Source organism: Sarcophilus harrisii, chromosome 3, assembly GCF_902635505.1.
Source record: "Sarcophilus harrisii chromosome 3, mSarHar1.11, whole genome shotgun sequence".
Classification (NCBI taxonomy): Eukaryota; Metazoa; Chordata; class Mammalia; order Dasyuromorphia; family Dasyuridae; genus Sarcophilus; species Sarcophilus harrisii.
In genome coordinates, this window is record NC_045428.1 from 571,022,835 (window position 1) to 571,046,258 (window position 23,424).

Genomic DNA, 23,424 nt, shown 5'->3' on the forward strand with positions numbered 1-23,424 from the left:
ATGTCTAGACACTAGCGGCTCTCAGACCATTTTCATGGAGGAGGCATGCAGTGCTAAGGTGTGACTGCCCCAAAGATGATCATCCAGCACCGGCCACTTGTCTAATCTCCTGTGAAGCACAAAAGGAAGACACAAACATGTTCCCAGCCTCGGCCGGGATAGTGGGCCTTTACCCCCTTTGATCTATTATTAACTTGGAGTGAGGGAAATTGAAAAAATTTGGCCAGAAACACAAAGCATCTGGATGAGCTTTGCCCTTCATAGAAAATAGAGAACCAGATCCATCCGGGCCAATCCTCTGTATTCACATTCTGGGGTCGTGGAAGAGGCAATGCTTTCTTTTTCTAAAGTCCATATTTTTACATCCAATGTGTGCATGCATGTGTATATACACAAATATACACGCATTTGCACTGTTACAGCTGTCACATTCTTCAGGAGAAACTTAATGATTATTATAGTTGTCATTTCTATAACACTTTGAGGTTTTCAAAATAATTTTTTAAAAAAGAGATCCTGAGAGGTAGACTGTACAAACATAATTCTATTCATTTTATAGATGGGGAAACTGAGGCTCTGTGCAGCAAGTATTCAAACCTAGGCCTTTTAACTCAAAGTTGACTATTCTTTTCTATTCCATCTTTAAGTCATGTTTGCCTATGAGCTGTGTCAAACAGGAAGTGGATGATTGAGGAAAAGCAGTTTGTCGAATACTGAGGTTTCTCAATGCTTAAGGCCTGACCTCCCAAGTCCCAAATTTTTTTTAATGCCTGAAAATATTTATGTATGAACGCATATAAATAAAATAAATATAATTTATATTTTAAAATTGATATGACACCAGTATTAATAGCATAGAACAGATCACTGATACTCCTAAATCCTTTTTTTCCCCCCAAAACCAAGAAAGCACATTTTTTCAATCTGTAACAAAATAGAAATCAAAGGAGGTGTATGTAAGAGAATATATAGCAGACAATACAGATTAGAGCACCTCTCCCCCCAAAAAGTAAGGTAACTCAGCTCTACCTAGAGAGAGCCCTAGATCTTATCCAAAGGGAAGTTCCGTGAAGTTTCTAGTGTAGAAAACTGGAGACAGGGCTAGCCTGAATTCCTTGCTTCCCACAACACAAAGTGTTCTTTCACACACACGGTAGTCTCTCAAAGGCCTCCTATCATCAACCTAGACACTCCCTCCCACAAGAGCAAATGATCCAGTATCTATTTACCTGTGTAAATGTTGCATCCTCTCTAAGACAATGTAAGCTCCTTTAGGATAGGAGCTTTTTCTTCCATTTGTTTTTGCATTCCAGTACCTAAGAAGGTCCTGCACACAGTAAGCACTCAATAAATGCTAATGGACTGAATCATCTCTCCCATCTGAAGTACTCCCCTCCTTATGTTCATACCCATGGGTCAGAGTACTTTGGATGTAGACTGGAGAATAGGAGCCCTTCTTGGTCTTTTGTAGTTCTGGAGAGTCTAGTTTTTACCTTCTCCTAATACCACAAGTCATTACAGAGCCAGAGGGTGTTTTTTTTTTTTTTTTAAATGATGGCTACACATTCCAACAGGTCCTCTCAGAATTTAGCAGCACATGCCAAATCCTGGGCACAGTGAAGTAAGTGAAAATGGAAAAGTTCTCACAATTCTTCATTTAGCTTGTATGAAGACAGATGCAGTGAGACAACAATCTATCAAAAAAACCTGACTTTTTGTAACTCTTAAAATGAAAGCTTTTTATTCAAGGAGCTTCTCTCTCATAGAACTCATCTGTTCCAACTAATTCACCCCCTAAGTATCTATATTCAACAGATGCTATTTCAGAGATGCTTAATTTCCTGTTCTCTGAGCAAGAGCTTAGTGTTTCTGCCATATTCCCCACAAAAAACCTTTCCTTTCAGAAGACTTAAAGCTTAAGTGCTTATACTGGAGGTGGGATAAAGTTAGAGACTGGATGTGGGATTTCACTGGTATAAGGAATGAACTCCTACAACACAGGTTGGCAGTGTCCCTGTAACTGAGAGTCCTAGAGACCCTCCTGGGTTATGGAGAGACTGAAAGATTCATCCAGGATCACTTAGCCAGGATATGGCAAAGTTGGGACTTCCTGGCCCAACACACAAAATCATTGCTTCAACATGAAAATATTCTGCTTTGGCAAAAGGCACCATACAAAAGGAGGCATGGAGGCCAAGGAGGTATTAGATTAGAGACACTCAGACGGTACAGGGCACAGCATGCTGGACTTGGTGTCAGGAAAACTGGAGTTTAGACACTCCACAATAATGACAGCTAGCATTTATATAGTATTTTAAGGTTTGGAAAATGTTCACATTTTACAAATGCTATCCCATTTGATATTCTCAATCATCTTGGACGAGACATGCTCTCATTATCACTATTTTATAGATGAAAAAATTGAGGAAGAGACCAAGTGACTTGTCTAGAAACCAAGTGAGTGCCCATAGTTATAGTTGGGCAGTGAATGATGTCAAATTTGGACTGAGATCTTCCTGACTCCAGGCCCAGAGGTCTCTCCACTATGCTTTCTGGATGCCTTTAGCCTTACTGTGTAACTCTGGACATGTTACTTAACTATTACTTGCTTCAGTTTCCTCAACTGTAAAATGAGGATAAATAACAGCACCTATGTCCCAGGGTTTTTGTGAGAATCAAGGAGGACAATATTGGTAAATAATTTGAACAGCCTTAAAGCACAATATAAAAGGTATCCTCTTCTCCTCCTCCTTCTCATCTTCCTCCTTCCTTATTCCAAAGCATCACATTAGGATTGTCTGCAAGTTCTGTCAGTGAGAATTGCCTAGAGTCACCTGATTTGAAAACTTGAACAATTATCTGTTTGCAATTTAAATATATACCCTGTTCCATCTGATAAAAATTAGAAAATAAAGCCTAAATATGAGATAGGTACACATTTCAATGCAAATGAACACATTGGTTACAGACTAGTTTAGGCAATGGGTTGGAAAGAATAATTAATGTTAACTGATAGAAAAAAAAATTCACTTTTCATTGTGATCCTTTATCAAAACACATTAAGGCTTTGATTTAAAAAAAATGAATTTGAGAAAAATGGGAAATGGTGGAGATTATCTCAAAACTCTGCACAGAAATATTTGCTTAATTTTCAAATGAAAGCTTTTTAATTGTCTGTCCTTAAATCCCATGTCAGGAACTCTTTATCTTCTTATGCTAATTAATTAAAGACAATGAGAAAATTAAATGAAACTCAACCTGGGAGAACAAAGTTGAAGCAACTATGGCACTGGGGACTTTGTAGGGGTTTAACTACATCAGGAAGTAATTACACAATATTTTCCAGAAGTGAAACTGCGAGGCTAACTGGAAAAAATGTGGAAACATTTAGTTAGAACAGTAGAGCAAGGTATTAAAGCCCCTTTTATGGGGTTAACTCCGAAGGAAAATATGCAAATAATTAGATCTTTAAATGTGTTTTTAATCACAATCCTAGGATAAAAGTCAGAGGTACCATTTGGTGTTGCTGACTTTTCCTGAAAACCCCTGTTCTGCTGAGCAACAATGATTCTGATGTCCACGTCACCATGAAAGCTCAGACTGACAAAGAAGATACAGCAAAGAAACATTTTCTCAGCTTCCTAACTAGTTTTCCTTTGGCCACTGAAAATACATATGGTCACATGCTTCCTAAAATGCTGGATGGAAAGATTCAGCCTGCCTCTTCCCCCTTCCCCCCACTCATTCTCCCCAAATTCTCTCAGTTTTTCATATTCAAGACCACTTAGCCCTAGAGTCTTGTCATCTTTCCTGCTAATTCCAAGAGCAGCATGGCAGCTATTTTGCTAATTTCATTCTGACCCTTATTTCAGGCTTTCCCTGGTTCTGTTCCACTGGACTCATTTTCTCACCAGGAGCCCTCTAATGCTTCATGGCAAACTCTCTTGGATAAAGCATTTTTGGCCCAGGTTGTTCTATTGAGAAAAAAAGAATCTCTCAAAGATCAAAAAAGTGGTTCAACTCATACCAGGGAATAAGACTCAAAAGAACAATGTGCAATCATTTATCGTTTTATTTAACCCTTGACAAAAAAGGGACTGCTGAGTAAACAGGCAAATATCGGACAAATGATGAAATGTTTAATTGCTGTCTGTCTAACATACAGGCAGATTTTACTTTCTCTGAGAAGGATGGCTCCGGACCTTGTATGGAATGGAAATGTACTGACTTGGTCCTGTAGAAAGGTCAAGATTCCCACTAATGGAGAAGAAGGACAGGAGGGGCCAAGGCAGCTACTGAGCAGAGGCACCAGAACACAAGGCAAAAATGCAGGAAATAAAGATGCCTTAATCCAAATGAAATTGCGTGGGGGAAATCAGGGAAGGGGAATTAACAATCAGAGTTGGGAAGATGACTTCATCCAAATGAAAATGGATGGGGAAATCAGCGAAGTGCAATTAGCTGTCAGAGCTGGGACCATGTCAAAACAGCAAGAAGATCAATGATACTCTGTGACTTTTTTCTCCCAAACATGGCAAATGGCTGAGGACATGATACATCTTCTACTCTCAAAAGAACACTTCAGCAAGTACCAAAGGGAGTGATTAAGTGCATAGCTGATCTTGAAAGAAGCTACCACCCACCAAATGAGCAATATATGAGTTCCTTCTGCAACTGTATTTAGTTCCTGATTTTCATATCTAAACACTGCCCTAAGAATATAAAGACATACCGTACAACATCAGTCAATTTGGTCCAGTATTATTTGTGACAATGGCACAAATGTGTTGTTGACCAACCCATCATTTTCACCCTCTTACATTTGTTTAGAGGAAGTGAAGAAACTTTTAAAAAATGAAACCAGTGTTCTTTTCTACTCACCAAGAATAAATAATTAGTTTCTCCAGGCAAATGGCTTTTTACAAGACTATTTTAGCTGGATTTATAAACCAATACTTGGAGCACAGATACTTTGACCAAATTCAATAGACTTAAGTCCTGATAAAATTCAAACTAGCACACTGATTACCTGACACAGATGAACAATAAAGGATTAAAATCTGAGATGTTTAATTCTTGGATGAAAATATTCAGATTTACAAGTTGACAGAGCCCTCTATGGACAAAGTTAATTATTCATTATTGTATTCCTACTTACAACTCATCTTGAATGTTGTCAGTCAGTCTGAATAACTGCTCTTGTCCATCAGCCTGGCTCTCTGAGTACCTGGGAAGCAGTCCTTGGGGTCCTGTACAGCAACGGGGTTTCCGTACTCTCTGGGCTTGGGTCCTAAAGGAATAAAAGACCAAATTTCATTAACCTGGAACAAACTTTTTTTTTTTTTTTTTGAGAGGCAATTGGTGTTAAGTGAACTTGCTAAGGATCACACAGCTAATAAGTGGAAATGTCTGAAGTCAAATATGAACTCGGGTCCTTCTGACTTCAGGACTAGGACTCTATTCACTGTGCCGTCTAGCTGCTCCACAACAAACATTTTAAAAAGTTGATAAGGTTAGGTAGGATCAGGGTTTTATTCTCTGCTTTACCATTCCCGACCGCATTCCCTCATGTGGCACCAAAAAGCCTTTTGAATTCCACTGTTTGATTGTTTTCTTGTTTACTTTGCTGAAGTCATTGTGTACATTGTTTTCCTGGCTTTGCTTCCTTCCCTTTGTATCAGTTCATGATAAGTTTTCTTTATGCTCCTCTGGATTCATCATGTTTGTAATTTCTGATTGGACAATAAAATTCCATGACATTCATTTATCTCAATTTATTTAGTCATTCCCTATGCAAACAACATCTACTTTATTTCCATTTCTTTTATATTCCCCAAAGTGCTATTATAAATGTTTTGGTATATAGAGAACCTTTATTTTGGCAATGACCTTTCTTGGAGTAAACACCTATGATTAAAATTTCTGGGTCTGTGGGAATTAAAATGTTTGCCACTTTTTTTGCATAATTCCAAAGTGCAAATTCACTTTCTAGAATGGAAATTATTAAATTACAGCTCTGCCAATAATGTATTAATGTGCCTGCCTTTTCATATACTGACCATTCCCATCTTTTATTGCCATTGCCAATTTGCTGGATATGCATTTGCATTTCTCTTATTACTGATTTGGAGCATTCTTTCTTATGTCTGGTTTATAATAGTAGGCATATTTTCACTTGAGAGCTGCCTGCTCCTACCCATTGATCACATCTATTAGGGAGCTGCCCAATTCCTATTCTACTTTTGTCTTCTTTGGAAAATACTGGACAAAAATGACTAATGGGATGTTTTTGGCCATGACAAGTGAGGTGGTAGTAAGAATTGAGTATCTAGATGAAGTCAAGTCACCAGGCCTAGGGTAAATTAGGGTATTCCAAGGTAATCCTAGAACTGCCAGACATGCTAAATGGATTACTGACAGCCATAGGTGAAAGTACATGATGAGTATTATGGCTTCATCAATAAGTCACATAGAAATCACATAAACTAGCCTCAAAAATAAGGCTTTTTTTTTTTATTTTTATTTTAGGCAGTCACCAAACTGGTAGATGATAGAAAGAGCACTGAGTTTAGGGCCAGGAAAAGCCAAGTACAAATTCTTCTTTTGACACTTACTAGTTGGGCAAATCATTTAATCTCTCAGTTTGTTCTTCAGGCAATTCCCTAATACTTATCTCCTAACTCACAGATTGTTCCAACACTGGCATGACTATTTTTTTCTGTAAAATATAAGCAAGATTCATAGCTGAGAGGATTAGGAGATAGAGGCTTTGGGAAGTTTGAAGAGGGATGAAAAGTTCAAGAAGAGCTGCTGTGGTGAGTGGGACCTACAAGGAAGGGACTTGCCACTCATCAAGGCAGTCCCTAACACTTGTGGACAGCCTGGGAAAGTTTCTTGACAATCAAGCCCTAATATACATCTTTTATTCATCGCTCTTGGTTTTTTGCCTTTTAGAGACAAATAAGTCAAATCCTTCTTTCACGTGATATAGTAAAAGGATGTGAAATTTTCAAAAGAAAATTGCTGTCAACAACTGTCTAAAAAACCTGCTCTGAATCTCTAACAAGAGATGTGGATTAAAACAATGCTAAAGTTTTATCTCCCACTCAGTCACAATGGTGAAGGTGATAAAAGATAGAATGTTTAGACAAAGTTGCAAGAGCTGCATGGAGATCAAATACACTTAATTCAGAAGTATTGATCCCACAAATAATATGTGGCTCATAATATTCCCAATATGACACAAGCTAGATTAAAATGTAATCAGGATATACAATATATATATATAATAAAACATAGATAATATTATATTTTAAAACTAAATCAATGCTACCCTCAAGGATCCTTATATAAAGATTACTAATCTCCATTTCTATTTGAGTTTGATACTACTGTACTTGGAAAGAACTGTGAATTGGTCTAATCTTTCTAAGAATTTTGCAATTAGGTAAAAATGTAACAAACTATTAATACTCACTGACTCTGTTATTTAATTATTGGGAATGTATCCTAAAAAAGGGACAAGACACAAGACTTTGCTATAAAGGAGAAATACTATATATGCAGTAAAAAAAGGAACAGCAGTTCCTTTAATGGGATAAAAAAAAAATTAGGTGAGGAATGAGCAGATGAGATGGAAGACTGTGAAACATAAAACCTAATGAAACATGAAGAATTCAAAAAATACAGTAAAACTTATGAATGGATACTGAATGAAGCAAGTAGAATCAAGAGAATCATATAAAACAATGAATACAAAAATGTAACTGAAAAGATTACTAAAAAGAGACCAAACTCTGAGTAACTTCAATAACCAATCTTGATCCTTGAGAAAAATGCTGAAATATATTTCTCCCAAAGGTAGAGCGATAGAATATTGCATTTGACGTTTAACATAAGAAAACAAATCAATATATTAAGTATTTTTTTTCTGTATTACCATAGAGGGCTAAATGGATAAGGAGTAGTTCTAGAATCCAGAAATAATTGTGAAACAAAGACAAATGATGTCAATAAGAAAAAAAAAAAAGACAAGAAAAAGAGAAGGGAAGGAAGAAAGGAAGGAAGGAAGGCAGGAAAGAAATAACCAAGGAAAATGAGGGTTGATTTTGGAGAGTAATTTGAAACTATGCTCAAAAATTTATCAAACTGTGCATACCCTTTGATCCAGCAGTGTTACTACTGGGATTATATCCCAAAGAGATTATAAAGAAGGGAAAGGGACCTGTATGTGCACGAATGTTTGTGGCAGCCCTTTTTGTAGTGGCTAGAAACTGGAAACTGAATGGATGTCCATCAGTTGGAGAATGGCTGAATAAATTGTGGTATATGAAAATTATGGAATATTACTGTTCTGTAAGAAATGACCAACAGGATGATTTCAGAAAGGCCTGGAGAGACTTACACGAACTGATGCTGAGTGAAATGAGCAGGACCAGGAGATCATTATATACTTCAACAACAATACTAGATGATGACCAGTTCTGATGGATCAGGCCATCCTCAGCAACGAGATCAACCAAATCATTTCTAATGGAGCAGTAATGAACTGAACTAGCTATGCCCAGAAAAAGAACTCTGGGAGATGACTAAAAACCATTACATTGAATTCCCAATCCCTATATTTATGCACACCTGCATTTTTGATTTCCTTCACAAGCTAATTGTACAATATTTCAGAGTCTGATTCTTTTTGTACAGCAAAATAACGTTTTGGTCATGTATACTTATTGTGTATCTAATTTATATTTTAATATATTTAACATCTACTGGTCATCCTGCCATCTAGGGGAGGGGGTGGGGGGGTAAGAGGTGAAAAATTGGAACAAGAGGTTTGGCAATTGTTAATGCTGTAAAGTTACCCATGCCTATATCCTGTAAATAAAAAGCTATTAAATAAATAAAGAAAAGAAAAGAAAATGAGGGTTGAAAAAAAGGATCTAGCAATTAAGAAATCATTAGTAGCTTTGGAGAAAGCACTTTTGGTGGAATAATGAAGTCAGAAGTCAGATTATAGGCAATAAAGACAGTAGTAGTGAGGGTACAGGTTACATAATGTAAATCTGTAGTAGTCCTAGTCAGCACAATTGTGTGGTTTTTCTCTACTTTCCTTCAGTGGTAGTGGTCCTCTGAAATGGTCATGAATGCTGAAGAACTTGCTAAAAAAAAGCTAGTTCAATAATTTTTCTTTGGTCAGAATGAACAGGTGACTCAAGGGAATAGGGAAATGATTTGTCTTCTATATATGAATGTTTGGAATTCTCATCTCAAGGTAAATAAAGCCATAATAATAAATTAAAATGTTTTCCTTAACATCACTTTGTACCTAAAAGCTCTTGAAAACAGGTAATTAGTTTTTGAACTAGCACCTTTGTCAGTGCCTTTCCTAATGCCTCAGTGACTTCCTTCTACTTTTACTTTATCATCTTCTAACTTGCAAACAAACAGCAAACTCACTCTAAGTTGAAGAATATGAAACCACAGAATAGCTCTTTTTTTCCTTTTTGCACATAAACTGGCCATTTGTTTAATTTCTTTTAACTGTCTTATTCAAGCTGCAAACTTCCCCTTCTTTTCCCAAGGTTTTCCTACTTGTGACAAGTCTGATACTGAATTCAACTTTTCACAGTCCTGAATCTTCTAAGAACAAAGTGGCTGGTTGATGTGGATGGTGGCAGTCAAGGCTTGCTACTCCCCTCCACTAACTAAGAAGAAAACAGAAGCAAACTGCAGCTATATCTTAAAAGGAAATTTTCTCTCTTTTTTATAACACTCTAAAGATCATCTAAAAAGACAGGTGATGTGCTCAGAAGTAGGAGGAAGGAAGTTGATCTCCACAAGTCTTATTTATTCTTAGAATTCTATGACATGTGGCATCTGGCTCCATTCATCTTCTTAGCCATATTTTCCACCTGTCTGCAACAGAGACCCATCCACTCCAGATGTGTTAAAACTTACTGTCTGCTACAACCCATCCCCAACTCATATAATTCTACTACATACACTGCCTCTTTCTGGAAAATTCATTCTCATTCTTTCCCTCCCTTTCCTTCTGCCTCTTCCTTTCCTCTCCCTTACTCTCTTCTTCTCCCTTTCCCTCTCTTTAGCTCTGTTTCTCTCTCTCTGTCTGTCTCTCTCTCTTTCTCTCTTGGAGGGAAAGAGGAGGAAGACTGCCTTGTTTGCACTTTGAGCTGATTTCAATGTGATCTTGCATCCTTCCCCTCCTCACTCAGTATTAATGGGATCTCTGTACTAGCAAGTATCCTAGTTATCAATCAGCCCTCCAGGGAAGAAGCCCCTGTGTGGAGTGCAAAGATAATCTCCAACTACTCAGTCTCATCCTGAAAGCCTGAAGTTGTAATCACATCAAGAGAAACCCACAAAGGATACCTTTCCTCTTTGCTACATGGATTCAGTAATACAATCCAGCCACAGCTTTTTATTCTGACATTATTCTCGCTATTGATTTGTTGAGGGCAATGCTTTGGTCCTGAACTTTCTGGCGATTTGAGCAAAGTGTCCAAAGCCCCACCCTTCTGAGCTCCTCTTAATAACAGTGGCACTCCTTTGACAGGCACTCTCGACAAAATGGGTCTGTTTTGTGCACATGTTGCAACTCTGCCTTCCTCAGTTCTGTTTAGCCAAGGGTCTGTGGTGGATTTAATTGCCACCAGCTGGGAGTTTGCCGGCCATTTTAAGCCCTCAGCTGCTGTGGTTTATGAATTTCACAGTATATACAAAGAAGTAGGTCTTCCAATCAACCAGTTAATCTGAAATGTCATCACAAAATGAACTTGTACTTTGAACTCTATGAAAAGGTAAGGGCTTCAGCTGTGTAGCGATGCTAAGGCATCAGAGCTCCTGACACACCAGCTCCACCCCCAGGGAAGAAGTTGCTGATATGGCAAATGATAGAGCACAGATACTGAGCCATCAAGAGGAATCAGCACAGAACAAGTCTCCATCTGTCCTTTGCTACCAGCTGGGCCTGGCCTGAAAATACAGTTGGAGTTCTAAAACATGATAAAAAGGGAAACAAAAACAATCTGTTCTTATTTCTTTAAACCAGACTGGACTTGAATAAGACAACATAGACAGATGTAAGCTTTCCACTCAGTTATTCATAGGGTCACAGATCTAGAGGTAGAAAAAACTTTTGAGACCATCTAGATGAACTTTCGGCTTATAGATGAGGAAGTTGAGAGCCATGGAGGAGAGGTCACACAGGCAATAAGTATCAGAGGCAGGATTTAATCTCAGGTTCTCCAAATCTAGAATTAGCATTTCTGCTACTCGCCCAGGTTACCATTTGGAGGACTTGTTCGAGTTGTATGAGGGGTAATTATCTGTTGAGTATGAGTGCTGTGTGAAATTTTAAGTGCTGATATTCTAGACTCAAATTCATCTTCCCTGGTCACTATCAGCTGGCTTATTTGCATCGGTTATCAAAAAAACTAGGCTATGATACAGATCACCTGGAAACCTTTACAGCCAAGGTCCATTACCAATCTGCAAAGCAGGGGTGAGGGACGGTGTCAATATTCTGGCTTTCAACCTTTAATGGTGTATTTGTTTAACTACTGGTTGTCCTCTTCATGAGGGGCTAAAGCATATCAAAATTCTTTTAAACATGGCAAAATGGTAAACTACTTTGAGTTACTTTATTTTTGTAGTGGGGCTGGAGGGTGGATGGAGAGGGAAGATATTAAGGGTTGTTACCAATGGCTAATTCTCAGTATTCAGGGTGTAGTGCTAAGAATGCTGGACTTTGGAGAGTAGAGATAGCTGTGTTTGAATCCTATCCTTATATTATTAGCTGTGTGGTGGCAGTCACCTCTCTGAGTCACAATTTTCTTATCTGTATAATAAGGCTAATAATATTTGCTTTATCTCACAGGTTGTTGTGAGGGAGATGTTTTGTAAAATGTAAAGTATCATATGACTACAAGCTATTAGCTAAAAATTCTTAGAGACAAGATGGTGTAGTGGAAAGAACTGGAAACTTGGGAGTCATATGAAATTTATACTCAAATACTGCTTCTGATATTTATGATCCATCTGTGTATGGGCTAATCATTTAATATTTCAGCTTCCTCAACTAAAAGGGATAATAGTACCTATGATGCCTACTTCTCAAGGATGCTGGGAAGCTTTATGAAATAATATATGTAAAGAGCTTGGTAAACCTTAAATTGTTATATAACTGCTTTTAAAGAGGTCAGGTTAATAGATACACCAGTAGGTTGAGGCCATAAATGACAACTTGAACACCGATTCCTAACATATTGACTGTTAATGGGCATTAGCCACCACACCCAGATACAATCTCACTACAGAATGATGAAGTGAACAGTTATCAGTTCCCTAAAGGAGGCCTAGCTTTGCATAGCAGGGAAATAAGTTGTAGGACTTGGTTAAAATTTCCCCAGAGAGAAAACTGGGACATTGATGCATTGTTGGTGGAGTTGTGAACGAATCCAACCATTCTGGAGAGTAGTTTGGAACTATGCTCAAAAAGTTATCAAACTGCATACCCTTTGATCCAGCAGTGTTACTACTGGGCTTATATCCCAAAGAGATTATAAAGAAGGGAAAGGGACCTGTATGTGCACGAATGTTTGTGGCAGCCCTCTTTGTAGTGGCTAAAAACTGGAAACTGAGTGGATGCCCATCAGTTGGAGACTGGCTGAATAAATTGTGGTATATGAATATTATGGAATATTACTGTTCTGTAAGAAATGACCAACAGGATGATTTCAGAAAGGCCTGGAGAGACTTACACGAACTGATGCTGAGTGAAATGAGCAGGACCAGGAGATCATTATATACTTCAACAACAATACTATATGATGACCAGTTCTGATGGACCAGGCCATCCTCAGCAACGAGATCAACCAAATCATTTCCAATGGAGCAGTAATGAACTGAACCAGCTACGCCCAGAGAAAGAACTCTGGGAGATGACTAAAAACCATTACATTGAATTCCCAATCCCTATATTTATGCCCACCTGCATTTTTGATTTCCTTCACAAGCTAATTGTACAATATTTCAAAGTCTGATTCTTTTTGTACAGCAAAATAACGTTTTGGTCATGTATACTTATTGTGTATCTAATTTATATTTTAATATATTTAACATCTACTGGTCATCCTGCCATCTAGGGGAGGGGGTGGAGGGGTAAGAGGTGAAAAATTGGAACAAGAGGTTTGGCAATTGTTAATGCTGTAAAGTTACCCATGCATATAACCTGTAAATAAAAGGCTATTAAATAAAAAAATTTAAAAAAAAAAAATTTCCCCAGAGAGCTACTGGAATGCATTGTTTGGTAGCTGTTATCATATGCCACATTTGATTTTTTTTTTCAAATTATCTTTATTCCTTCCTCAATTGTTACTTTGCACTCAGTTGAAGATATTTAAATAGCAAAGCATTTCTTTTGCTCGGCTGCTTTTGTGAAAGCTGCAAAATATGTCAGGAAGAACATGTCCCTGTTCCACTCATGTCTGAAGCCTTATAAAAGCCAAAGTGGGTGGTTTCATTTCCCATTATAGATGTTTTCCCTATAGGTCTATGAGGAATGAAATTCATAGATAGGTGATGAATGTTCTACAAGATCCTAGCTCCAAAGTGGAACTAGATTAATGACTATTACTAACACTACCTTACATTTATAGTGTTTCAGGTTTATGGAGTGCTTTCATAGACAGTCATTTCATTTGGTTCTTCTCAGAGCCCTGTGAGATAAATAGGACCCATATCATCATTATCTTTTTATAGATAAGGAAGCTGAGGTCTAGAGAAGTGAAGGGATATGGCTGTGTTCACACAGCTCATAAATTTCAGAATTCAACCTAGATTTTCTGACCTCATGTCCAAGAATCTTTTCTCTTCTCCACAAAGGAAGGCAGCTAAAGCATCTGACCTAAACAATTGGTACCAAATTTAGTATTTATTTTGGGGGGTGGGGAGGAAATGTGACATGCAGTTTAAAAAATTATTATAACTTTAATTTCTACATTACCCTCATTTCCAAATATATTCTTCTTCCCCTCCAGTAACCATTCTGTGTAATAGAATTAAAAAGAAAGAAAAGGCAACATATCAAAATTAATGACACATCAGGCTATTTGATGGTCTACAACCATATTCTTCCACTTGTTCAAAGAGGTGCATTTTCTTATCTTTTCTCCAGGACCAAGCTCAGTCATCATAATCACATCAACAAACATCTACCAAGTGTCAGACTCTGACCAAAAAATGAAAACGGACATTTTGTTCAAAGCTCCATTATGATGAATCTGTCTACCATAACATGTGTACAGAGGCAGAAAAAATAAACCAAGGTAACTAGGAGTCTGATGCTATACACAGTGGCTGACTTGGGCGTCCAGACTGAGCAGCTGGGACATAATGAATGTCTTGTCTCATCATCTCTTGGGATGCTGGTCTGATGACCTATGGGCATGATACTCCACCTCTCTGACTTGGCCTCTTCAAATGGGTAAAGAGCCAACTCACTACTCAAGTTGGACATTTTTTCCCTCACATCTTTTTGGTTAAAATACTCTCTCCCCTTGTGAGCTGTCAAGTGAATGTGTAACACAGTTACAGGGGTGTGGTTACAAGCCAAATGCTGTGAGAAAAAGGTTCATTAGCTGAAACCTCTACAACATGCATGTCAATGTTTGTCACCAGCACTGGTGACGACTGTTATTTCCTGGGTTGGGCTTCCCTTCCATCAGTGGGATTCACACTTGACTTGTTTATGGGGTCAGAGCTTCCACCGTTTCATCCACAGTCTGACATGTGTTTCAGGGTCCCAAGAATACTCAAACTGTGACAGCTGTAGGACTGACGCCAACAGCTGTACCCATTAGGATAAAAACTAAGAACAAAATACACTAGAATCTTGCAGTTAACACCATTTTCTGAGCAGCTCTCTCACAGGTGAGACTGTCATACAATTAGGTTGAAATTAACACCCTTGGATGGGGTCCAAGCAGGTCTACCTTCTACAGAATTCCACAGGAATGAATAATGTCGCAATGAAATTCCAGGCTGTTAATCACAGATTCTCTAAAATACCACAAAGTCCAGCATCTTATACCAAGGTGCTACAGGATTACCTGTGATCCTCAGGGGAAAAAAGTGTCTCTTCTTTTTAGAGACAAAGCAGCTAATTTGCAAAGTGGTTTGTTATTTCTATAATCTTTATAAGGGTGAGGCTCACTCCAAATGGAAGCTTCATCTGAGTTCTACATGAAACAAACATTCCTGAATCAGGGAGGGGAATTATTATAGGAGTGTCTCAAACTTTAAGTAAATGCCCTGCTAGTCTGCATCTCCAACGTCAACTTCCAGATTCACTTGGGCCAACATACACAATTCCCAGTAAAACTATTTTTGTAGTCATCGGGTACAACTGCTAAGCCACACCAAGATGGAATACTGAGATGTATGGATTCTTTAAAATAAGTCTGAAATTTACTGAGACACCATCCTGGCCAGGATGAATTCTTTTTCTTAAACTTCATATGATATATACCTGCTTCCAAATACTGATCTCTTCAAGAAAATACAGGGAGGGGTAGTTAGGTGGGCACAGTGGATGGAGCAGCAGCCCTGAAGTTAGGAGGACCGAGTTCAGATCTGGTCTTGGACACTTAACACTTCCTGGCTCTGTGACTCTGGGCAAGTCACTCAACCCCAAATGCCTCAGGGGGTAAAAATTGCAGGTAAATTTGAAGATAATGAACTTCACTAATTGAAATTAACTACAGAATGGAAAATAAGTTGGAATTTTTTTTTAATGGCTAAAGAGTAACTTTTTACCCTTTTACTCTGAAATCTAGTTGCTAGGCATATCTCTCTTAAGGCAGGAAAAAGAAAGTTCCCTATAAATGAAAATATCTAGAGCAGTACTTTTTGTGGTAGCAGAGCATTAGAGAAAAAGGTAAGATAACTGTAAGTTGTGTGATGGCTAAACAAATAGTGTTGCAAGAAAATAATAGAATATCACTGTACTGTAGAAAAGCAATGAATGTGACAAATTCAGAGAAGGATAGGAAGACATAGAAAACCTTTGGAAAAGTGAAGCAAGCATAACTAGAAAAACATTTATTACATATAACAACAGATGTTGTAATGTAAAGAGAAAACTGAAACTCAACACTGTAATTATAATAACCAAGCTTGACCCTGGAGAAGACATGAGAAAAGGAACCTCCCTTCCTTCACAGAAGTGGAAGAAAAAAATGGGTGTGACCCATTGCAGGGATTGTCAGATGTGGTCTACATGGTGATTAATTTGGATCAACTCCTTATTTCCCCTCCTTTAAATTTTTTTTTTTTTTTTAATAAGGGATGGTTCATTTGTAATAAAGGGAAGAGGCATAGATTTGGAATTTAACATGTTGTAAAAACAAAAAAAAATCAATAATAATAATAATAAAGAAAGCAAAAGAAACTGACCAAGGGAGGCCATTATTAAATAGTTTTAAATACTCAAGTTGATCTGTGATTTCCTTGGCTTAGGTGCTCCCATTAATGTTACAGATCTCAACTTTTCCACATCTGCCCAAGCTGTGCAACTGTGGTCTGGGGGAGAGAAGAGTTGTAGTTTACCCTAGATCCTGGGAGTCCTTAGAGCTTTCTCCAGATACTGCAGATACCAGTGAAACTCTCAGGCTATATCTGCCAGCTATTCCTTCCTCTTATCTCATGACCAGTTAGGATTCTCAGTTCCTTGAAGACATCTTTTATCATTTACTCCAGCTCTTCTTGACAGTTCTGCATTTGTGAGAGATTATAGCTGACTCATACTCTTCTTACACTTCTCAATTACTCTGGATATGATTCTCATTTAATTAACTGGACACTAGTGTTCTGTGATTTTAAGTCATAGGATGCCACTAGCAGAAGAGTATTATTAAAGATATCCTTGTTTTTGGAAGGTCATTCTGAGGTCGTTAATGGAGTTTTGCAATTTTTGGAGAGCAATTCTCTAGAGACTCCTTTCATTCTAGGTTCAAACCATTGTTCATTCATGCTATTTGTCATGATGTCATACATATGCTGACAGACAAGACCTACAGTCTATCAGTTCTTCATTCCCCCCTTTTTCCCTTCTGTGAAGAAGAAAGCAATGTTCTTTTTGAATAGCTATGGACTTTTCTTGGGAAGTCCTCTAGTGTTCTAGAGCTAGATGGGACAAGAACCATGGCGATCACAACCAGAAGCATTGGAGGAACCTAGTACCCATAGAGAATCCCTCTCCAACATGGATTTTGTGCTGGATCTCTTTCATGATAGTGGAAAATATCTTTGATTAGTGTACATTTTCTCATTTTATGCTTCTCCTGATATTTATGATGAGAGGATTGATGAACAAGTTTAATTTATATTGTTACATTTATCAAGGAATTTTTAATAATTTTTATGAATAGATGATGATATAGTGGAAGGCAGCCTTTAAGACAGTATTTTGTTTCCACTGAATCACTTAAAACACACACAAAAAATCTACAAATGATGGAAGAGGGATATTTCTCTACCTCCTCTCATGAAAAACAAAGGGTATACTGTGACATGTCAATAGCAAAATCTTTTAATTAAGAAACTTTTTAGTTTCTTAAAAACTTTTTAGTTTTTAGTTAAGAAACTTTTAATACTGTAGAACACCCTCTTTTTGAGTCTTTTCTCTCTAGTTTTTGTAACATTTCTCTCCCCTGTTCCTGGTTCCTTCCACTCCAGGCCATCCTCCTCTCAAGGATCAAATTGATCTTCCTAAAGCATAAAACTGTCCATATCATTCCCCTGTTCAAACAACTCCAGAAGTTCCTTTATTATCACTACAATAAAATATAAAACCCCATTTTGATTTAAAAACCCAACTAGACTAGTCCCTTCCTATCTTTCCAATTGTTTTACTTCTTACATGCTGCTTCCTCCTCCTCTTCCTTTTTCTTTTTCATTTCCTTCTTCTCTCTGTCTCTATGTTTTTGCTCTTCCTCTATTTGTCTCCCTCTGAAATAGTGGAACAATTTCCTTGATAATCCTTGAAGAAGACAGTACATCTCCCAACATGGTATTTCCATAGGTTGCCCTCCAAGCTTGGAACACTCTCCCTTTTCATCTCCACTTCTTGGCTTCCTTCAAATCCTAGCTGAAAACCCACCTACAAGAAACCTTTCAATATCTTCCTTAATTTCAGTGTTTTAGAATTATTGGTATGTTGTCTTCCTCCACTAGACTGTGAACATCTCGAGAGCAGTGGCTATTTTGTTGTTGTTTTAAACATCTTTTTGACTCCTCAGTGCTTAGCCTATATAGCCTACTTGATAAATGCTGGTTGACTAACTACATCTACTGGTGATTTGGACAGAACACTGGACTTATACTAATTGAGTGATCCTGAGCAAATCATTAAGCCTCTACTACTTGCCTCAGTTTCTTCAATCTGTAAATAAGGATAATAATAGCACCTGCCTCTTAGGGTTTTTATTAGAATCAAATGAATTAACAATTCTGCAACCCTTAAAGCACACTATAAATGCTAGCTATTATCGATCTATCAATAAGTAATTACTATGTACTAAGTACTGTGATAAGCACTGAGGATACAAAAAGAGGGAAAAGATAGTCCCTTGCCCTCAAGCAATTTGCAATCTAATGGTGGACAAAAACAAATATATGCACATGAATTATATACAGGATAAATAGGAAATAACCTGTACTAAGAAGATACTAGAATTAAGAGGACTTGGGAAAGGATTCCTGCAGAAGATGGGATTTTGGTTGGTAGTTAAAAGAAGTCCATGAAGTAGTTGAAGAGGGAAAGTGTTTCAGCCAAAGAGAATGCTTGGAGCTGAGTGATGGAAGGTCTTGTTCAAGACTATCCAGGAAGTCATTGTTACTGGATCAAAGGGTACATGGAGCATAGAAGGGTAATAACACTGGAAAGATAGGAAAGGACTAGGTCATAAAGGATTTTGAATGACAAGAAGTGGATTTTGTATTTGATCCTGGAGGTGACAAGGAGCAACTCGAGTTTACTGAAGTGTGTTTGTGTGTGTATTTGTGTAAATTATGTTAGTGACTGAATGGAGGATGAATTGGAATGAGAAATTTGAGGCAGGCAGACACATCAGCAGGCTACTGCAATAATGCAGAATCTTGATGTGACATGATGAAGATCCACACCAGAGGGATGGCAGGGTCACAGGAGAGAAGTTACAAAGATGAAACCACAAAGTGAAAAAGCATAAATTGGGGAAACAAGAGGGACCAGGACAGAATCCTGAAGGATCCTTGTAGTTAGAGAGCATGATCTGGCAGAGGACCCAGCCCAGAAGAAAAAAGGAGCTATCAGAGGAGGAAAACCAGAAGTGTGGTGTCCCCAAAACCTAGAGAAAAGTGATTGGCAATGTCAAAAGCTGCTGAGAGGTCAAGGAGAATGAAGAGCAAGAAAAAAGTCATTGGATTTGGCTTTTAAAAAGGGTAACCCTGGAAAAGTTGGAGAGAGCAGTTTCAGTGGAATTATAAGATTAAAAATTAGATTGTAAGGGGTTAAAAAGGGAATGAGAAGAGAGACAATGGAGGCACCTGTTGTAAATGTTTTTTTTTTTTTAAACTGGTTTTACCTTTCATTGCTTTTCTCCATTTTATGATACTACTTACAACACAGTCCATTTTCTTTTTCCACAAAATTTTACAGATGAGTTTCTGTTCTAAACCAATGTTGCCCTTGGAAACCACCTTCTGTTCGATTAAAAAAAAAAGTCAAGCATTGCTGACTAAGGTACTTTCTAAGGAGACTATTTAGTCTCCTTAACATAAGTGATTAACACTGAAAATGAAGTTAGTAATTTTATAGTATTTTTTTATTTTTTATAAATTTTATAGTATAAATATAAATTTATAAATTTTATAGTAAATTTATAGTAATTTATAACAATTTGTGTCTGTTCCTTTCTTCCACATATATCCTACCTTTTATCACAAATAACTTTTGTGAATAGGTCAAGATTGAGGCTCAAATGCTTTAAACATGTCATTTCTTTTCATCACTTTCTAATTCTTTTTTCTAGTTTTATATTAATTTTGATCTTTGTTCTAACTAGTTGAAAGTCTACAAAGCTGATTAGTGAATGACTCAAGTTTGGTGTCTGCTAAAATGTAATCAATTTCATTTTTTGTAATGTTATTTGGGATTGGCTACGTCTAGTATCTAGGATTCTTTTCTTGTACAAAATACTCATAATATATCAGTAGGCTTCTGTCTAGCCTAGAAGTCTTTGGCCTTTCTCATTCCTTATTTCTGAATCATATTTTCCAATATACAAAGTGCCCCAAAACTCTTGGCGTAGCTTTAGGCTGTAAAGCTGTGTACTAAGACTTTTGAAGCACTTTGTACTTATTGCCCTCATCACCTGTTCCCACCTTTGCAGTGAAATCCCCAAATATCAAAGGGAATGTTGATTTAATTTAGAGTGTCTTAAAGAGCTATTAGTAGAATTTCTCTTTTCTCTTTATCCTCTACAGCAGATGTGGGTACATAAGCTACAATTATTTTTCATGGTGGTCTTTTTGCAAATACTTATCAAGAGGCCTGCAATATAAAAAGACCAAATGTTCCATTAAATAATGTTTCTCATTCCTTTGGGAGCACAATAAAGACAACTCTGCCAACTCTTTTATTTGCCTCTCCAAGGACAGCATGTGAGACATCCTTTCATTTAGCTGTAACTTCCTTCTGTCTTCTGGTTTCATTTACAGTGAGAATGTCCAAATTAATATGTTTCAGTTCTCCCACTAGTGTGTCCAGTTTCTGGACACTGGCCAAGGATCTCACATTTAGAGTACCACCAATAGATCTGTTAAAATTTACACAGTCTGAAAACTGTATAACTTATCACATTCTCTGCTGTATTTTCTGCCTCCTAGCCACTACACCTGAAGTAGCAGAAGGGGGCTGCAGAGGCCTGGGGGCCATTATGTATTGCTTTGTTTTTGTTGCGTTGGTTGCCGTAGCCAACGAATTCAATATTATGTGCCCTGCCTATTGGTGGGGCTCTTTATACAGGGATTTCAGAAATCCCTGGATTCCTTAGAGAGACTAAGTTCATGAAATCTTTCCTAATCCCCTGGGCAGCTTCCCCACTAGGGTCACTTTTTATCTACTCGCCTATTCAAAAGACTGCAGCAGACTAGTTCTTGAAGAGTAGATTTAGTCTGTTGTTGGAATCATATCTGAAGCCTTTTTAGCTGGGTAGAATCTACCAAAACTTGTGCTTCACTGGAATAGTCTTTGAGAACTCCGGGTCACTTCTAGGTCATGATGAAATATTAGAATAGGACTTTATAAATCAATAGCCTTTTCTTTTGAACCCAATGCTTTCAAGTACACCTTTTCCTGGGTTATAAAGACAATCACCATATGGATTTCCACTTTAATTGGACAAGAACAATTTATGCTTGTTTTTCATAATATGAACTCTTTTTTTTTTTTTTTAACACTATTATAGACAAATTCCTCTGTATAGTAGGAGGCACAACACCAACTTATGGAGAAAAAGTATAGTGACAGAGAAGGAGCATTAAAAAAAAAAAAAAGGTGTTTCTAGGCAGATAATGCCACTCTGAAAAGTTATGAATTTATTCATAGACTGAAAGTCATGGAAAAAATCTCTTCAGATTCTATAGGTTGTAGCTACCCCTTGAGAAACTCTAAGTTCTCCTATAAATCCAATGCAAACTATTTGGGATTGTATGAAGTTGACAATCCTACAGTGCTTCATAAGTCAAGCAGTTTTTCTCCATTGACTTCCATGTTATTTTTTTCCTTCGCATGTACTTTCTCATTCTGACTACAGACTATTTGATCTCCCAACTCTCATAATGTGCTAATTATTAAACAATTATTTAGATGTGTCTTTATTTGGGTAAGGGGAAGTGACTTTGGGGAGTTCCAGGAAGGCTTTTATAAATTTCTCCATTAAGTCGAATGAAAATAAAATTTTCATCATGTGGATTCTTGCTTTCCAAGACAATTAAAAATGGGGAGAGAATGACAAATTTTGCTAGTATAATGAAAATAACTACAGATAACTGAGGTGGAAAAATTTTGGTTTAAAATAAACTATACATAATAGAAATTCTTGGTCATATGCAATACTTTTTATTATTCTTGGCATAACAAAATGTTTGTTGATGATTGTCAAGTTCATAATAAAAAAAGAGGGGACAAAGAGAAAACTGTGATGGGGTATCTGTCAAACTATTTTCCAGTGACCAAGGGAGTAGTGAATGGAAAGACTTCACTAGAACTTTGATGGTGAAATATTCTGAGACAAAGAGAAGCCAAACCAAAGTAACATTCCAGGGATCCCTGGACAATCCAGCCTCGGGGAGGGGAGAGGTCTGCTACAAATGAAAGGTAGGTACCTTTCTGGTGTCCTATGGGAGAATCTGTATTCTGGTCTTTCCAGGGGCCAGAGTTCCTGGAAAGTGTCCAGGTGCCAGGCTTAAGATTTTGCTTGGCTTACTTTCTAAGGATTATCCAGCCCTTACATTCACCCTCAGTATTTATCAGGCTCAGCATCTTCTGGCTAAGACTCCTTATTCTAGTTAAGATCCAATAAAGAATCTCTTTTGAGAAATTCTTATTTGGAAAGATTTAACTGACTTACTTAGAGGAACCAATGAGGTATAACAAAATGAGAGTCAGGAGACTTGGGATTCTAGTTCTATCTGGGACAAATCTCTTCATCTATAAAACACAGGGTTCAGATTTGATAGTTCCTGAAGGTCTTTCTAGCACTAACATTCTATAAGCCTGTTTTACTTCCTTTCCAGAAGGAGATACACTCTTCTCCTTTTGTGCTGACTGTAGAAGAGTAAATCATGAAGATATCTCTAGAGCTGTCCTGAATTTTAAGGCAAAAGAAATTTCTTTGAGAAGTTTGTGTATAAACTCATAAGAAGGTCAGGAAGAAAGAGAACTTACTAGATCAAATAATCGCAGAGACCTCAGAAGCTATCTGTTTCAATCTATACCAGTGGCTCTTAAGCAAGAATCTCCTCTATATATCTTTAATAAGTGTCTTGGCCACTTCCACAGTCTTCTGAGACCCCAGGACCTCATTCTGGGATAACTCTCTAGTTCTGAGAAAGCTTTTTCTTTAGTAAGAGCTCCACTCTGTCTCTGAGGCACTTTGGGGGCACTGTGTAGTGTCTTCTGCCTTCTATAATCAGAGGTCCATGTGCAGAAGGAAAAATTAGGTCTCAATGCCACCTTCACTTTGAAGGAAGGAAAGCAAATTGGCAGTTCAGGGATGCAGTTCGATGCCTCAAGCAGGAGAACATTTCTCTGGGTGCCACGATGACAACCCTGGTAACAAAAGATTATTCTTTTCTTGACAT

The 23,424-nt window shown here is 37.5% G+C and overlaps 1 protein-coding gene across 5 annotated transcripts in view; it reads right to left on the bottom strand.

Annotated features, from left to right (window-relative positions):
- The window catches only part of VPS13D (vacuolar protein sorting 13 homolog D), a 326,196-nt gene that overhangs the window by 16,508 nt on the left and 286,264 nt on the right, over positions 1-23,424 (bottom strand). For all 5 annotated transcript variants that reach the window (XM_031962837.1, XM_031962838.1, XM_031962835.1 and 2 more), the window contains one exon: positions 5,159-5,290. In XM_031962837.1, the coding sequence (XP_031818697.1) occupies positions 5,159-5,290 (132 nt within the window). The remainder of the gene's footprint in view (positions 1-5,158; positions 5,291-23,424) is intronic.